The sequence below is a fragment of the Rhinolophus hipposideros genome (genome assembly GCF_964194185.1).
Source record: "Rhinolophus hipposideros genome assembly, chromosome: 10".
NCBI classification, from domain to species: domain Eukaryota; kingdom Metazoa; phylum Chordata; class Mammalia; order Chiroptera; family Rhinolophidae; genus Rhinolophus; species Rhinolophus hipposideros.
Window position 1 is genome coordinate 9515809 of NC_138056.1, and position 17711 is coordinate 9533519.

The 17711-nt window shown below is 53.3% G+C and overlaps 1 protein-coding gene across 1 annotated transcript; it reads right to left on the reverse strand.

The window, feature by feature from the left end:
* Positions 1-2899: 2899 nt before the first annotated feature.
* ZP1 (zona pellucida glycoprotein 1) lies at positions 2900-10760 on the reverse strand (the record flags this gene model as incomplete). The annotated part of the gene is made up of 12 exons (XM_081064313.1): positions 2900-3042; positions 3224-3340; positions 3462-3543; positions 4619-4763; positions 4850-5039; positions 5131-5258; positions 6914-7011; positions 7086-7273; positions 7749-7892; positions 8056-8368; positions 8657-8778; positions 10568-10760. The coding sequence occupies 12 exons, from the start codon at positions 10758-10760 to the stop codon at positions 2900-2902; spliced, it is 1863 nt and encodes a 620-aa protein (XP_080920439.1).
* Positions 10761-17711: the final 6951 nt, after the last annotated feature.

The window sequence follows — 17711 nt, forward strand, 5'->3', positions numbered from 1 at the left end:
CAATTGGATCTCAACATAGTGTCGAGTGTGAAGACCCTTGGGACGGGGGACCGGAGATGGAGAGATGGAGAGGGAGTCCTTTGGGTCTGACAGAACTGCAGCCACTGCCCCTGCCCCCCCTCCCTAAAAGGGCAGGAAGAGAGAAAACCTGACAGTTCTGCTTCCTGCCACAGGTCAGCAAAAGTGGTTTGTTATCACGCCCATTAGGTATGACTCAATGGTTCCCAGGGCTCAGGTTCCTTCCTGCTCGAGCCAGGAAGTGGTTTTAGGGGACGGAAGAAGTTTTAAGTTAGACAAAATTTGGATTAAATTTTGATGTCTAGGAAAGTCAAAGCTTATATAACCTCTAGGGAAAGCATGGGGGACCTAGTGCTGCAATGACCTTCACTGTTCACATACTTTGTACATTTGTTTCTGCAAATAGAACCCTTTGGCATAGAAGTGCTGAGAAAATCTATGTACAATAGGTAACCTTGGCAATTGATACTTTATCAAAAATCTTGTACCCAGGTACACTTGACCGGAGGAGGGAAACACTTGCACTGTCACAGGAGTAACAGAAAAAAAGTAAATGGGTACTTTTATGATTATATGTAGGGTAGGGAAAGGTGTTTGTCATATTCAAAGATAAAAACAAGGAAAAATAGTCAGCATTGCATAATTCTCTTACATAGCAAGATGACAGAACCCCATGAAGAAAAACCAATGGCCAACTCAATGGGAAATGTATAAGATGGGGATTTTGACCCCTTGACTAGTGAAAGCTCTTTATAAACAAGGAAAGAAATGTATTTGGGAGAATGGATAAAAGACGCCAAGAGGCAACTTATAAGACACAAATGGCTATAAAGATGTGTGGCTTCTAATCAAAGAGGTCCATTGAAATCAGCAATGCTATTTGCCTTATAATACTCAGATTGGCACAGATTTAGAATGAATGATAGGATCTATGGTGGCCAGGCACCCCTTCCGTCCCAGAGCCCCGTAGTTGGAAGGGGTGGAGCTTTTGACCCAGCAGTTCTAAGAATTTCTTCCAAGAAAATAGTATGCAAAGAATTACATGCTTACATAATTGTGTTCAACACTTATCTTTAACAATAGATGGTTTCCAGCAAAGGGAGATCAAATATATAGTTCAACCACAAAATGGAGGAGAATGCATCTGTTAAAAGTGATAAGAAATAGTACAAGATGCCTGTGTTTAAAAACAAAACGTTAAAGAGAAAAAAAGCCAGTTATATAAGGTGATTTCAATTGGTATCTATAGAAACACAGCATGGATACCATTCATAGGCACCTTTCCATGCTGTTTGAAAGGCTTATAATGAGCTTGTGTGGTGGAGGCAGAGGCAAGAAGGATAGAACCAGAGACGTGACCCTTAAGAGCAAGTCAGCCTGGCTCCTCCAACCAACCACCAGGCCAAGAATCCTCACTGCACACTGACCCTGAAGAGTATGTCCTCTAGGCCCCTGCACAAACCAGGAAGTTGGACCCAACTGTCACAGAGAAGACGGTTCCAGATAGGGACGTTACTTAACTGACTTCCATAGCAAATGTGTGGATCTTCCTGCCTGAGTGTCCTATTCTGCTGCCTCCAGCTAGTAAAGCCTGAAGGCAGACATTTCCTCTAGCCTCTGCTCATCTTGGCCTGTAAACCTATCCTCAAAAAGAAGAAGACAAAAGGGAAGCATTCAGTTTGAGGTAGGAGGAAGAGAACATTCTAGTAGTTAATCTCATTCAGTAAATGTTGGCTAATTGTTCTGTACTACTGTAAGGATCCTTATCTATTAACACATTTTATCTAGCGCCCCTATGGGGATAGGTATTATCCCCATTTTACAGATGAGGAAACCGAGGCCCAGAAAAGTTCAGTCCTCAGTATCACACAGCTAGTAAGACAGAGCCAGGGTGGCAATGCAAGCAGCCTGGCCCTGGGGTCCCTCTATTTGACCTGTATCCTGAAAACAAGAAAGATGGAGTAGGCTAGAGTGGGGGAGCCCTGCAAGTGTCAAGGCCACTGGCCTGGCTCGAGCACTATCGTGTCCACGTGCTGGCTGTCTTAGCTCACGCCCTACCAAAGGCCCAGGAGAGTGAAGCCAAGCTCCGACACCCCACCAGGTTATTCTGTCCACCAGAGGCCAAACCCTTTACCCACCCATTCCCAGCATAGAAAATCTACATGTCAGTATGGAAAGGTCTTTGCTGCCAAGTCAGAGATGAAGGCAAACGAAGGCCAGCATCACAGCGAGCGCTGGAACTGACTTGTCTGGTGGCCGTGCCCATGGTAGCTGGTGGCACCAAGGCCAACAGGCTGCTTGTCACCCTGTGCCTACCATCCCTATGTGGACTAGTCCTGGGGGGATGAGGACGGGGGAAGGGAAGCTGGGGATCAGAAAAGCGTCCCCACATCCTTTAGTGGGAGGCGGGCAGGCTCAGCACGGGACCGGGAGGAGCGCCTTCAAGTTGGGTTCGGTTCTTTTGGCCCCAGAACTCTGAGTTCCCCTTCTCCACCATGGCAGCCAAGCAGCGTGTCTGAGGGCACCCAGTCAGAACTCCTGTGTCTGTGGGACGGTGACATGCCCCCACAGCCCATTAGCCCTGCTAGTTTCCCATTCCCAGCTCTTGCAGTAGCATGACTGCCATGACTTTACCCTCCTCTTCTTTTCGCTTGTCCTGTCCTCACTACCTGGAATCATGCCTCTCCTTGCTGAGAGGCAGAGTCTCCCAAATTCAGCCCTGGGAGACACTGGACTCTACCCAGTATTTATAATAGAGGCCACAATTCTGAAAGGACAGAGCTGACACGAAGGAACAAGTTTCTAAGACAACAAATTCCGTTCTAGTCATCACAGAACGCCTTCCACACCTGCTTTCAGTAGGCTGGTTTATTGAGCCCCTTCACCCTCTGTTGCCTTCCTGGAGTCTCTGAGCCTGGGCCTGACTCAGGCCCACGAAAACACTGACCCCTAGGACCAGGGCAGCAGCCACCAGCAAAAGGACCACCCAGAGGAGAGGCCTTGGGTTGGAGTTCCGGGTGGAGCCTGTAGAGAGAAGGATTGGATTTCAGGGCTGGTGCAGACGAGGGGGACCCCGTCTGTCTCTACGGTTCCCCCCTGAATGCAGTTACACCATCTCCTGCCCTCACTGTGGCTGGAGCTCCCCCGTTTTGTCAGTACACCCTGGACACTAAGGCCCAACGGGCCCGCCCAACTGCCCTGGTACCTGAGGGCCCCAGCGTAGGCTCCCGCCTGTACGAATCCTCAAAGCCCACTGGCCCCGGAGAGCTCACGATGTCCTGGGGCCTGGCAGTGTCGTTGTGACGAGAGGACCGTCGACGTCCTGCCCAGGGGAGGGGTGGCATCTCGGGCTGGTCTCTAGCCCCTAGTGCCCCAGAAGCCAGGACCAGGCCTGTGCACACATGAAAGAACACAGAACCCCCCCACCCCCACCCCAGACTCACTTGCAGTCCCAGGGCCACAGCTAGTTGAGCAAGCCCTCAGCCCCGACGGGGAGCAGGCAGAGGCACTGCAGAAGAAGTAAACCTGGTGGGGAGACAAAGGTCAGGGCACGGGGCTGGCTTGGCACCGTGGACAGGAAGCACTGAGGCTGGGACGCAGGGTCCAGGACCCAGGCCTGGCGGGCAGGGACAAATGTGGGCACGTTGGCTGGACTGACATGAGGTAGAGCCGTATGTATGGCTTCCCATTTGGGATTTCATGCCTTCCTCCTGCCCGATAGCCCACGTCTGTAGCAGAGTTCCTTACGGGCAGGAACCACTGCACTTGGTAGAGCCCCAGCCCCCAGCCTGTTCCACCATCACCTCCTCTGACCGCAGAGCCCCTGGGGAGGGCTATCTTGCTCCCTGTGCTAACGACGGACAGAGGGGATTTCGAGAAGGTGGGGCTTGACCATCCTGCTGCCTCTCTTCCTGGCCCCTGGTAACCAGTGACACTGCCTCCAGAAACACAAGGCCAGGGGCAGCTCCTAAGGGAGTAGAAGCAGGAGACACTGACCTGAACCAGCACCCGGGGGGGCCTGACCAATGGGGCCCCTTCATCCAGCAGGTTAGGGTCTTGGCTCAGAAAGAGGCACTGCCCTAACAGGTGCCAACCAGTGAAATCTGACTACATCTGATATAATAGGCAGCTATTTAAAACATATAGAGTGTATATTAATGTGCAAGATACATATTGTTCAGTAGCACAAAAGTTATACAATAGTGTGTGTGTGGCCTGTGTGTCGTTTGGATATTATGTAGAAAATACTCAAAATATATCCAAGTTTACCTTCTGGAGAACTTGCTAGGTTATAAAAATTGAAAGCAGAATTACACTGAACACATCACATCTAGAGTCAGAAGCCAGGCCTTTCTCAACACCAGGACCAGTGCCCAGACGTAGGATTGCTGGCATCAGCACTCGGCATTTTCCTTCTTTCCTCTTGTGCTATTTATGGGTCACCTCTGGCGTGACCCAATGCCAGGACCTGGGCTCACCGCCCTTCAGGACACTTGGTAAAACCACGCCTGCCTGTGAACCTTTGCATCAGCTCGGAGGGTGCTGGAGGAATTGGTGATGGCTTATCCCACTTAGATGGGGAGCAGGCACAGATTCTTACCGGTCCCCTGAGGGCCCTCTGGGAGCCTGCGTCCAGGAGGGCGAAGGTGGCAATGGTGAAGCGCTGGTAGTGAGACGGGAAGGGCAGCTTGGCCTTGTCCAAGGCTATCATTTGGGTCTTGTAGCTGTCACCGTGGAAAGGACATCTGACAAGGAGAGAAGTCAGGGAGGCCACCTACCGAGGGGAGGAATGGCCAGCAGAGGGAGCCCTGGGGCAGCTCCCACCACTCACCCGTCTGACAGGATGGGCCACTGGGGCTGCTGGAAGGGGTTGGCGCTGGGGGTGGCCCAGCACTGGTGCAGCACCAGCACCAGACTGGGGTCTGTCCTCTGCAGGAGCCGCACCTCCACCGGGACAGGCTCCCGAAGGAGCCTCACGATGGGGTACTCCTCCTCCCGGTAGTAGGAGCGGAAAGTCTCATCTGCAGGGAGAGGGGCTTGTGAGCCCCTGTGGCGGGGTGGGCTGAGCATCAGGGAAGTGGGGGCAGGAAGAGAAGGCATAGGACACTGTACCTTTGGCGATCCGAAGCTCGAGCCGCAGGGGGCCAGACTGGGTCACGGGGGCTGGCGAAGGGGGTGGGAAGATGGAGGCCTGCAGGGGCAGGAAGTCGCTGGCATTGAAGATACAGCGAACATTAAGCCTGAAGTTCAAGTGTGAGAGGATGGGGGAGAAGGCACAGAATCAGCGCATCCTGCTTACATAATAAACCAGGTACTGAGTATGTGGAGGCAACAGAGCCCATTACAGCAGGGCAGATGGGTGCCACCTGGGCGATCACTATGGTGACACGCACCCCAGCCCAGCTCATCTTCCTGGGACAGCTCAAGTTTGCCCTGCCAGTCCCTCTCCTAACGCAGGCTTACAGCAGGATGGAGACATCTCGGTGTAGCGTGTGAGGCAGCCTCGGAGCCTGACAGCTGCATCTGGTGGGAAGGCCCGGGAGGGGTCCTCTGACAGCTCGTTTTAGCATTCCCCAGCCGTGGGACCACGAGCAAGTGCTTTAACCTAAGCCTCAGTTTCCTCAAATAGCAATGGCCCCCTCTCTCTGAGGGCTGTGGTAGCATCAGGTGAGGTCACAAGACAGCACCCCAGTGTTGTCATTGTCCCTGTAGTTGTAACTGGTCTGTCACTGGTCTATTGTCCCTGTACCGTCTTGGTGTGGCCACGCCCAGCATCCCGAAGTGTCTGCAAGAGCAGCTGACCCCATGCACTCCCCACCAGCTCCTGAGCACTGTACATTTACCTCTACGTAAGTCAGAGCCCTGGATGTGAGCCCAGACTGGGGGCCCCAGGGAAAGCATCCTGCAGATGGAGACAGGTCGGGTACAGCTGGGTGCTAATGGGCCCCAGGGATTCCAGAGGCCTTCCATCCTGGAACCCTCCTGCTCATCAGCGTGCTTCTGATGAGCTGCAGCTGGTCCTCCTCCCAGCTCCCTTCCTCTGGGAATCTCTGGTCACTGGGTTGAATTCTGGCTAGCTCACATTGCCCTTAAATCCAAAGGTCTGAAGAAGGACAGCTTTGCCCCCTACCCCCACTCCTTAGCATTTCAGAGCAAAAGGCACTTGGCTGATGCCAGCACCCTGCCCCAGCCCGCATGGCAGGTAGGGTGGAGAGAAAGACACTTGTGTATCCCCTTGGTGCCAAGGACAGAATTTCTCCAATCCACGGTTAATGTATTAGCTCTCTCTGACAGGGTAAACAGGTGAGGTTGGTGCCTGACTCCTGGAGTTCCAAAGGCAGGTGTGACCAGCACAGATTCCCTCAGGGGCAGCCCACCGGCATCCTGGGCACCTGGGGTGGTTGTACCACCTGAGTCAGGAGAAGGGGTTCTCCCTCTGCCCCTCCTCCCACCACACCCTCAGAGTGCCTCAGCCCCAGGTATCTTCTGCCTCATCTGTGGCTTCATAACCTGACATCAGGAGGTGACAATAGCCACCACAGTCACAGTCTTAGCTTCTTCCTGAGGCCTGGAGGGGGACACTTTCAGCTTCATTTGTGGTTGCTTAGTTTCTGAGGATTCCGGCCTTCGCAGGTACTGCTATGGCTTCTACCTGCCAGGCATGGGCAGAGCCCAATTAATGGTCACAGCAGCCCTGACTGGGGGGCCTGGGGGGGTTCCCCCTGCCTAGTTGGGGAGGCTGGGAAAAGTTAAGTGGTGGCTCTTCTCAGAGCACAGAGCTGGCTAATGGAGTCTGAACAGGAACCCAGATGGCTCCCAAGCTGTTCCTAGCTCCCTTTGCTCCCTTCACTCCCAAGCGCACAGCCCAGCCTTTTTGGGGAAGGCTGCCCCTCACCGGAAGGTGCCATCCCGTGTGACCAAACCCTGTGGCCCCATTTGGACATCGATGTCAGATACTAGCTGGTTCTCATAGATGAGCTGGTTGCCAATCACCTGTGGGAGGAGAGAGCTGGTGAGGCCCTGCCAAGGGGCAGTACCGGGCACCCGCCTGAGGCCCCCTTGCCTACCTGGATGGTGGTGCCGCAGTGGGTGAGAGGGAAGTGGAAGACTACAAAGGATCCGGTCTCCTGGGTCGGGGAGCAGCCGGTGGGCGCGTAGGCCAGGTGGATGCCAGCCAGCGAGACCCTGTGTGCCAAGGCTGTTTCTCGGGACACCACCAGGCTGAAGTGGCCATGTGTGAAGCACTGGACAGTCGCTGGGACAAAGAGAGGCTGGTCAGGGCCTTGGGGGTTAGTGTCCATCAGCACAGACATGGGGATGGGCTGGTGACAATCAGTGCTTAAGTGTCGGCCTAGGAGTCACAAGACCTGGATTCTCTTAGTCTCCACTTGGGCTGTGTCAGCTGAAACAAACTCTTTATGGACCCTGATGGTTGAACTAAAATCTAAAAGTAAGATCACCATTTAAGTATCATCCACGCTGGATCTTCTAGCCTAAAGAAAGGTAGCGGGACATGTAAAGGTAGAGTAGTTTCCTGGGAAGATTTGTCAGGCAAGCTGGGACGTGTGGCCCCCCCAATCTCATGGTCTCTTCTGCAGTCGTTCTGGGGGTCAGACTCTCCTAGGAATGGTGTGAAGTGGTTTCAGCATTAGGGGTGGGGTGGAAGAGGAAGTCCTCCTGTTGCTTCAGGATTCAGAGGATGGCATCATGCTTGGCATGGAAAGTTGTACCTGTATTGCCATAGTAACAGGGAACCTCTCTGGTGTTGTCATAGCAGCAGCCAGCTTGCTGACAGGCTTCCTTTGAACTTCTTCTCACTATGCAGGGGACATGCCCAGAGGCCACCTGGCACTGCTCCCGGGACAGATAGGTACCTGGGGTTGGTGAGAGTGGTGAGGACATGAGAAGGTGCCAAGTGGGCAGATTTCCAGGAAAATGGAGGCGGGGGGCTTCTTGAGCCCTGTAAAGGGCTGCCAGGCTACCCGATTCCAGAAGGCCCTGACATAGGGCTTGTGTACACAGAGGAGTCCTACGTACCTGTGTCAGTTGGCTTGGCAACCCCCCAGTGCTCCAAGATGCCCCACTGGGGGCGAGCCAGGGCGGGGTGGGTGGGTCCAGATCCAAGGGTTGATGAGGCAGAGGTTGGACGGAGGAAGCTGTGCTCTGGGAGGGGGCGAAGCGGATGAGTATGAGGGGTCGAAAGTGGGACTGTGGTAGGTGGCGCCAGGTGGCCATCCAGAGTCCAGGTGTGGTCAGGTTTGGGACAGACCAGAGTGACATCTTGTGCCACATCAATATGACCGTCGGGCAGCACAGCTTCTATGAACACTGTCAGGTGGGAGTGCCCATCCTGCAGGTGAGAAGGCGACAGGAGAACAGTTCGGTGAGACTCCCCAGCATCCAGGCAGAGGAGGGCTCAGCAAGAGCCCAGAGGGGAGTTCGGTAGGAAGCTGGATTTGTGGGAGGGCCCCAGGAAGTGCCTGCGCTCAGGAGTTAGTCTCCCTCATCCTAGTCACTGAGGGATCTTGGGCACCCATGTGTCCCTGGTCCGTGAGGGGCCTCCTCAGCCTGACACTGTGTTACGCCAAGGTGGCTCCCAGCCTTGGGACTCTCCCCCTGAGTAGTGAGTGGTCCCTACCTTCTCCAGCACGTGGCAGCCTTGGTAATCAGCAGAGAAGACTGCAGGTCCCTGGGGCTTGGCCGTGACCCAGTGGTAGCAGATGGAGCAGTTGTTCACCTCAAATCGGTTCCCAAATTCATCTGGGGTCAGGGAGGGAAGAGAGGGATGGAGAGGAGGACTCAGGGAGGGGAGAGAGGGATGGAGGGGAGGAGTCAGGGAGGGGAGAGAGGGATGGAGGGGCGGGGTCAGGGAGGGGAGAGAGGGATGGAGGGGCGGGGTCAGGGAGGGGAGAGAGGGATGGAGGGGCGGGGTCAGGGAGGGGAGAGAGGGATGGAGGGGCGGGGTCAGGGAGGGGAGAGAGGGATGGAGGGGAGGGGTCAGGGAGGGGAGAGAGGGATGGAGGGGAGGGGTCAGGGAGGGGAGAGAGGGATGGAGGGGAGGGGTCAGGGAGGGGAGAGAGGGATGGAGGGGAGGAGTCAGGGAGGGGAGAGAGGGATGGAGGGGAGGAGTCAGGGAGGGGAGAGAGGGATGGAGGGGAGGGGTCAGGGAGGGGAGAGAGGGATGGAGGGGAGGAGTCAGGGAGGGGAGAGAGGGATGGAGGGGAGGGGTCAGGGAGGGGAGAGAGGGATGGAGGGGCGGGGTCAGGGAGGGGAGAGAGGGATGGGGGGCGGGGTCAGGGAGGGGAGAGAGGGATGGAGGGGAGGGGTCAGGGAGGGGAGAGAGGGATGGAGGGGCGGGGTCAGGGAGGGGAGAGAGGGATGGAGGGGAGGGGTCAGGGAGGGGAGAGAGGGATGGAGGGGAGGAGTCAGGGAGAGGAGAGAGGGATGGAGGGGCGGGGTCAGGGAGGGGAGAGAGGGATGGAGGGGAGGAGTCAGGGAGAGGAGAGAGGGATGGATGGTTCAGGGAGGCTGAAGGGTGAAGCCAGAGCTGTAGGGGTCTGCTGAGCTGACTCCCACTCAGGAGCAGAAGACCTGGGTTCCAGCCTCAGGTTTGCTACTAGCTTGCTGTGTGGTCTTGGGCAAGCCCCTTCCCCTCTCTGGTCTCAGTTTCTACATCTGTGAGGGAGTGGGTAACTTTAGCTGGTCTTAGGGTCTTTCCATCTCAGGTTCCCTGTTGACAGCACACAGCAGCAGGCAGAAACAAAAATACGGTGGGGAAATAAATAGGTCTTAGGCAGTGGGCTGAACATTTTACAGCAGTTCTTTCAAACTTAGTCACCTACATTCTGGGGAAGAGGCAGGTGAGTGAGGTTTCCAAGGAAAACACAATGAGGGGCCAAAGGAGGATTTGAACCTGGGACTTTGTAGAAAGAGCTGAGCCTGTTTGCCAGGTTAACTGGCTATTGCAGTAGTTTGAGGACACCTGCTAGGTGTTCACCCACTTCATCAGCCAGAAGAGCCAGGGCACCCTCTGGTTGTGAGCGCACCGTCTGCACCCCTGTTCAGACCACATGGCGAGGTTGGGGTCATCTTTCCCATCTTACAGATAAGGAAGGGGGGCTCAGAGAGGTCAGACTGGTTGTTGGAGACCACACAGCTTACAAGCTGCAGATTCAAATCCTGATTCCAAATCCACCTCCCTTTTCTCCATACTAGGCCACACCCACTAGGGCCCTGCCACTCAGTGGTTTGTGGACCAGCACCCTGGGCATCCGCTGGGCATGGGCACAAATGTAGAGCCTGGGCTACACCTCAGCACGACGGCCAGGTGCACCCCAAGCACACTGACGTGGGAGAAGCTGCCCTGGGAATCCAGGGAAATTGAGGTTGGGAACTCGCCTTCCTCCCTCCTCCTCCCTGTGTGGTGGTGGGGGCCGCCATCCTCAGGCTGGAGGGAGGCCCCTAGTCTTCCTGTTCCTGCTACAGGGGAAGGCTCCCAGGTCCCCACTGCAGCCTGGGAACTGGGGTCTGCGATTCAGCTGGCACTCACCCACCACCTTGAAGCGAACAGTCTGGCCTGACTGGGGGAACACCAGCAGCTGCATGCCTTTCACCCCACAGTCGTAGCTGTGCCGCAGGCCTGGGACACCAGGCTCGGGGTGTGGCCACTGAGCCAGCCCCAGAGTGGCCAGCAGCAGCAAGGCCACACAGTGACCGCAGGCCATGACCAACGCTCCAGCCATCGGACCCCACGATGGCTCCTCCCTGTCACCACCAGCTGAGGGCCCAGGCCTTATATGGGAGAGGTGGCAAGTGGGAACTCCTAAGGGCAAAGGGGGCCCACCTGGGGTGGGGGGCACCTACTTGGCCACCAGGGGCTATGGTGAAACTCCTACCCTGAAGGCGGGGGAAGACACCCTTGCAGCCCAGGGCTCAGAGGGGCTGCTCTGAAAGCTGCCCTTCACCCTGGCTTTCTGCCTCACAGCTGCGGGTCGGTGCTGGCTCAGCGGAGTGATTCCGGCTGAGGAGAAGGGAGCTTTCTAGGAAAGATGGGACTGCAGCTGGGCTGTGGGCTGGGTCCAGGGCTGCCTACAGACCTCAGGCCACTGCCCTGGTGCCCAAGTCCCTTATTGCCCCTCCCTACCCAGTCAGGCTCTCCAGGGCCTCCTGCCAGGGTTGAGCTGCAGGGGCAGTGGTGGTGGGCAGCAGGCCAGGTTAGTTTACACCTCACTCCTCAGGCAGGGCGTTAGGGGCCGGCAGAGCAACCCCCCACCTCACGGCTCTTCCCTAAGAGTTTGCAGCCGGACAGGGGTGACAGGTGAGTACCTAGCACCTCATAGAGCTCTCCTGAGAATTAAGGCAACTAATAACACCATGGCTATTGCCAATAAAACCTAATAGGAATGGACAGCTATTCATAAATGTAACCTGGCCTCCTAGATGGGATCCTGGAACAGAAAAAGGACATCAGGTAAAAGCTAAGGACTTAGCTAAGGACTAAAGCTAAGACTTTAGTTAGTAATGATGTATCAACTCTGGCTCATTCATTGTAATAAGTGTATGGCATTTATTACAGGGGAGGCTGGGTGTGGGGTATATGGGAAGTCTCTGTGCTAGCCTCTCAGGTGTTCTGCAAGCCGACAGCAGTTCTAAGGAATCAGGTCTGTTAAAAACAAGCCTGGCTCGCAGTGGATAGCGCGTCTGTGTGCCGGCACAGTCCCAAGGCCTGGCTTATATTAGCTCATTACGGGCCATCCTCTGAGGGACGGGCCTGTCCCCACCCGCGTTACGTGGAAGCACTGAGCCCAGGCCTTGGCACAGTCCAATTCAGCACGTGCTAGTGAACACTGGTTTACAGTCTGAAGCAGCAGGGGAGCATGTGGTTTGATAGGTAGGAGCTTGGTTCCAATCCAGCACCAACCACTTCGTAGCTGTGATCCAGACACATCGGTTTTCTGAGCTTCGGGTTTCCCAGTTTGTGAATTGGGCTAATAATGATCTCCTCGCAGGGTGGACAGGAAGACTGAAAGAGACAAATAATGGGTGTTAATAAGTTATAAGTTATAAGTAATGATAAGTTATAGTAACGATTAAAGCTTGGCAATGATTAACTGTTACCATGACCAGAGCTTAGGTGCTGACACTTGGTGGGTGGCTCTGGGGGCAGAGCAGGTTGAGACATTGGACCCAGCCATGGGGGTGGGGTGGTGGGTGGAGGTGTTTCTGGGGGACAGGTTGCCTGAGCAGAAGTGTGAGGAGCACAGGGGGTGGTGTGGAGGGATACTGAGGGAATTTGGGGGAGATGAGGGCATAAACAGGGTAGAAACAGTGGCTTCCAATTGGCTGGGGCTCCCGGAGGGGGAAGAGCTGGGCTGGGATAGAGGAGACAGGCTGGAGGGGAAAAGGGGCTGGAGAGGAGATTTTCCCTCTGAGGGACAGTGGGAGGTTTGACTTTTATTTTATTTTTTTTTTGGCCTGAGTTTTATAGGTTATCCTCTATGGGGGCAGATCAGTCTTCCCCAAGTTAAAAATTAAAGGGAATATCTACTTCTGACAGATGCTGGAGAATAAGGACTAAGGTTCTGTACTTTGCACTCTAGTCTTAATAGAGTGAAGTAAACGCCCTCCAAGAAATTTTTACAATAGTCTCTTTGGTGAAAATTAAAAGACTTTTCAACGTCTTGTCGTGGTGTTGAGGGGTTTTCATGGGGCCAGAAAGAAAATCCTGCTGGGCCAGGATTACCGGATAGGGAAGATCTGGACAGGGCACGGCGTTTCCCAGCACGTCGCTCCGAAATTTTTACTTTTCAAATAATTTCAGACTTATTACAAAGAATTTCCATATATCTTTCACCTAGATTCCTTAAATATTAACGGTCAACTTCTTTTTACATGAGTTTTGGCTCTCTATGTGTTCTCTCTCTCTCTCTTTCCCTTCCTCTCTTCTTCCCTCCCTCCCTCTGTCCCTCCCTCCTTCTATCTCTCTCTTTCTCCTATACCATTTGAGAGCTGGTTGCAGAGATGACTAATTTCCCCTTTACCTGTAAACACTGCAGTATACATTTCTTAAAAAACAAGTAATCACATTAAGAAGATCAAAATCAGGAAACCAACATTGCTATAACTTAACTGAGTAATCTCTAAACCTTATTCAATCCACCAACTGTCCTAATGATGACTTTTATGGCAAAGGAGGAAGGTTTTTTTTCTCTAGACTGGGATCCTGTCCATAGTCAGGATCATGTGTCTTTTTTTTTTTTTTAAAGATTTTATTGAGGAAGGGGAACAGGACTTTATTGGGGAACAGTGTGTACTTCCAGGACTCCTTTTTCCATGTCAAGTTGTTGTCCTTTCAGTCTTCGTTGCAGGGGGCGCAGCCCACCATCCCTTGGGGGAGTCGAACTGGCAACCTTGTGGTTGAGAGGACGTGCTCCAACCAACTGAGCCATTGGGAGCTCAGCAGCAGGTCAGCTCAAGGTGTCTGTTCAATCTTAGTTGCAGGGGGTGGAGCCCACCATCCCTCGCGGGACTCCAGGAGTTGAACCGGCTCTCTTGTGGTTGAGAGCCCAGTGGCCCATGTGGGAATCGAACCAGCAGCCTTTGGAGTTAGGAGCATGGAACTCCAACTGCCTGAGCCACCGGGTCAGCCCCAGGATCATGTGTTTTTAGCCTCCTGCAATCTGGAACAGCCCTGTGTCTTTGTCGTTCATACCCTTGACATGTTTAAGGAGAACAGGCCAGTGACCATGCAGAATGGCTCTCATTTGGGTTTATCTCCTGTTTCCTCCTGATCAGATTCAGGTTGAGCATTTTGCGCAGCTTATTATTTTGCTCGGGCTGCTATAACAAAATACCAGGGACTGATAGTTCTTTTCTCACAGTTCTGGAAGGTCAAAGTCCAAGATCAAGTTGTCAGCAGGTCTGGTTTCTTCTGAGGCCTCTGTCCTCGGCTTGCAGATGGCTGCCTTCTCACTGTGTCCTCACATGGTCTTTCCTCTGTGCACATACACGCTTGGTGTCTCTTTGTGGGTCCAAGTTTCCCTTTCTTGTAAGGACAGCAGCCAGATGGGATTAGGGCCCACCCTAAACGGCCTCATTTTAACTTTATCACCTCTTTAAAGGTCCTATCTCTAAATACAGTGCATTCTGAGGTCCTGTGGGTTAGGGCCTCAACATATGAATGTGGAGGGGTGTGTGTGTGTGTGTGTGCAAGAGTTCAGCTTTAAACAGGCAGGAATATGCAGAAGTCATATTGTGTCCTCAGTGCATTCTACCAGGAGGCTCATCATACTGCTTTGTCCTATTACTGATGATGTAAATTTGATCACTCGAGTGAGATGCAGTGGGCCAGGTTTCTCCACTGAAAAGGTACTATGTTTCTCTTTGTAAATAGTAAGGATCTGATGGGGAGATACTTTGAGACTATCCTGTCCCTCAGCAAACATCCACTTCCTGGTGCGGTGGTTCTCCATCATTCCTTCTCCATTTCTTTGCTGTGTCTTGTGACCAAGATCTTTCTCTGATGGGGGCTGGGGGGCTTTAGGTAGCAGAGAGAACAGCAGCCAGAGGAGTTGAGAGACCTGGATTCCATCCTGTGTTCACTGCTCAGGGGTGAAAGGACCTTCCCCTACCTGTATAACAGGGATGAGAATGATGATGGTGGGGGTGGAATTAGATACTACACAGAAAGTTGTTTCCTAACCCATTTGTGAGGAGAGCGTGTCTCCCAAGGCCCTGGAAAGGCAGAGAAAGAGCAAGGGAGCTTCCGCATGGCCAAGTGCAGAAGAATGCCTTTGAGAAAAGTGGTGCCAGATTCCCGGAGAGGGGGAGCCTGAGGCCTTGGTTATGATTCCACATTTGTGCAGAGACTAATGGGTGCCAGAGCTTGTCAGCCTGGGAAGGATCCCAGCTCCTCCGCTCATTGGAAAAGTCGCTTACCCACATAGTGACTCCATTTCCTTATCTGAATAAGAGGGCTAATAACAGTACCTAACTTGTAGGGTTGCTGTGAGGATTAAATAAGAGAATCCACATAAAGCACTGAGAAGAGAACCTGCAGGTGGTAGTCGTTAGAAGACGACAGCAATGAAACCACCATTATTCTTATTGAAGGGAGAGAAGGTCAGATCTGAGCCACTTGGAGTCTTGGCCTCCCCCCACCCCAACTTGGCCTTTTCCTAAACTTCGGTTTATTCATCTCTTTCTTATTTTTAAAAACTTTGTTTTTATTTTTTTTAAATTGTATTTGAATTTCTTAATCTGTAAAATGGGGTCAAGAATAAGATCAACCTACCGTGTTTCCCTGAAAATAAGACCGGTCTTATATAAATTTTTGCTCTAAAAGATGCATTAGGGCTTATGTTCAGGGGATGTCATCCTGAAAAAATCATGCTACGGCTTATTTGCTGGTTAGGTTTTATTTTCGGGGAAACACGGTGAGATGCTGTGAAATGTAAGTGCTCATTAAGCATTAGTTCTCCGTCCCATGTCTTCTGCTAATAAAAACTAGGGACAGAGAGAGGGCACTGAGGGAGGAGGAAGGAGCCAGCAGAAAGACAAGGGTGGCTGTGAGGATTAAATTAGCTAATACATGTGAAGTGCTGGGCTGGTGCCCTGCAGGTACCGTAAATGTTAGCTGTTACTATTTGTAGTGGGTGGCATGGTGGCTCCCCCAGAAGGTATGTCCACATTCTAACCCCTGGAACCTGTGAATGTGACCTTATTTGGAAAAAAGGGCTTTGCGGATATAATTGAGTTAAGGATCTCAAAATGAGATCATGCTGGTAGTCCCTAAATCTAATGACAAATGTCCTTCAGATAGACAGGCTGGAGAAGGAGGTGGCCATGCGAAGGGGAGGCCGAGACTGGAGTGATGAAACCACTAGAGCTGGAAGAAGCAAGGGACAATCCCCGTTAGAGACCTCAGAGGGGGAGCGGCCCCGCTGAGACCGAGATGCCAGACGTCTGGCCTCTAAAACCACAAGCGAATAGATTTCTGTTGTTTTAAGCCAACACGTTTGTGGTACTTTGTTATGGCAGCCCTAAGATGCTCATGTGCTATTATTTTTGTGAGGATTAACCGGCATATTAGTTAATAAAAACAGAAAGTTATTAGTCCCCAAGGTTGTACCCACTGCAGGTGACACGGAGGCAGAGGGAATGGCACCAGGCCATGGAAACAATGAATCCAGAAAGGGTCCACCCCAAAGGAAGTGGGGGGCCTTTGTGTGTCCAATCTCCAATACTGGAGATTCATTTTGTTCAGCGAACATTCATTGGGACCCCTCCCACGTGCCAGGTCCTCTGCTTGGCTTTGGTGATGAGGAGATAAAATAGGAACAGTCTCCGTCCCCAAGTTGCTGGGCATGAGGGTGGGGAACAGTTGTGTGAAAAAGTTACCAGGGAGGACAGAGGTGGCATGACATCAAGTGAGGCAGAGATGTGGGAGGAGGTAGGGTCTGTCTGAGAGGATTAGCAAAGGCTTCCTGGAGGAGGCAACCTCTGGCCAGGGTTTTGAAGGATGAGTAGGAGTCCGCCAAGAAGCCAAGGGAAGAAATGGTATTCTAGAGCAGGGTGCAAACAGCATAAGCAAGGGCACAGAAACAGCCTGGTAGGTTCAGGATGTGAGGAGGTGGTGATGAATACTGACTGATGATAGGATGTGATTAGGGAACAGCAGAAATGAAGGTGGAGGCCTGGGCAGAGCCAGATCACTGAGGCTTATTGGCCATGTGAGGAGTTAGGCCTCCTCCTGTGGGTGATGGTGGCACTAGGGAGCTCAGCTGGGGCCTCCACAACGTCCTGTCATGCTCTGCTGCGTGTCGGCAACTCTTACTTGGCCTCCCAAGTAAGGGGGCTGCAGGATTCCCGGGCAGGCCTCACCTGCTTCCTGTTGTGCATTTCACTTGCTGTTTGACAGACCTCTGTAGAGGCCAGAAAGGAACATGCAAACCCACTTCCTAAGGCAGGGGCAGAGGGAGACAGCTGGAGAGAAACCCAGTGCTGGGGGATACCCGCGCCCATTTCCTTGACCACTTGTGAAACACCCTCGATGCCATGAACATCCGCTCTGGAGCCCAGAGACACAGACGATCTCAGAAAGGGGTTCTGCAGGGTAAGTAGGGAAGAAGAAAAGTGCATTCCAGGTAGCAGCAATGGCCTGTGCAGAGGCACAGAGGTAAGCGGATGGGGGCGCTGGGGACAAGAGGAAAGGGACAGGGACTGGTGGTTGGTGTGTGGGGTCTCAGAGGCTTTGGGAGTCTGAACAGCTCCCACAGGCAGCAGAGACCCCACAGAGGTCTGTTAGGCTCGAATTTTTCTCTCCCCGCTGCTGTGGGTGAGGTTGATACAAAGATGGAACCAACTGCCACTCTTTCTGGCTGTGATATCAAGTTCCAAGCTATGAAGAAGGTTGTAGTTCAGAAACGAGGGCCTGTGACCTGGGGGCAGCTGTGTGTTTCTAGATCCTGGGGGGTCACTGGAGAGGGCTGGGCAGGGCTGAGGCTGAAGGCCCATCCCTCCCCCTCCACCCCAGTTTCCTATCCCAGTGCTCAGAGAAGCCCGGCTGAGGTGGCTCTGTGGTCACCCTTCCCCACCCCCCCTTCAGGTTGGGACACTAGCTTCCCTGGGCCCTTCTCCCCTCCCTTAATCTATAACCCCTCCAGGTAGGCCCTGGCTGCACTGGCAGCTGCAAC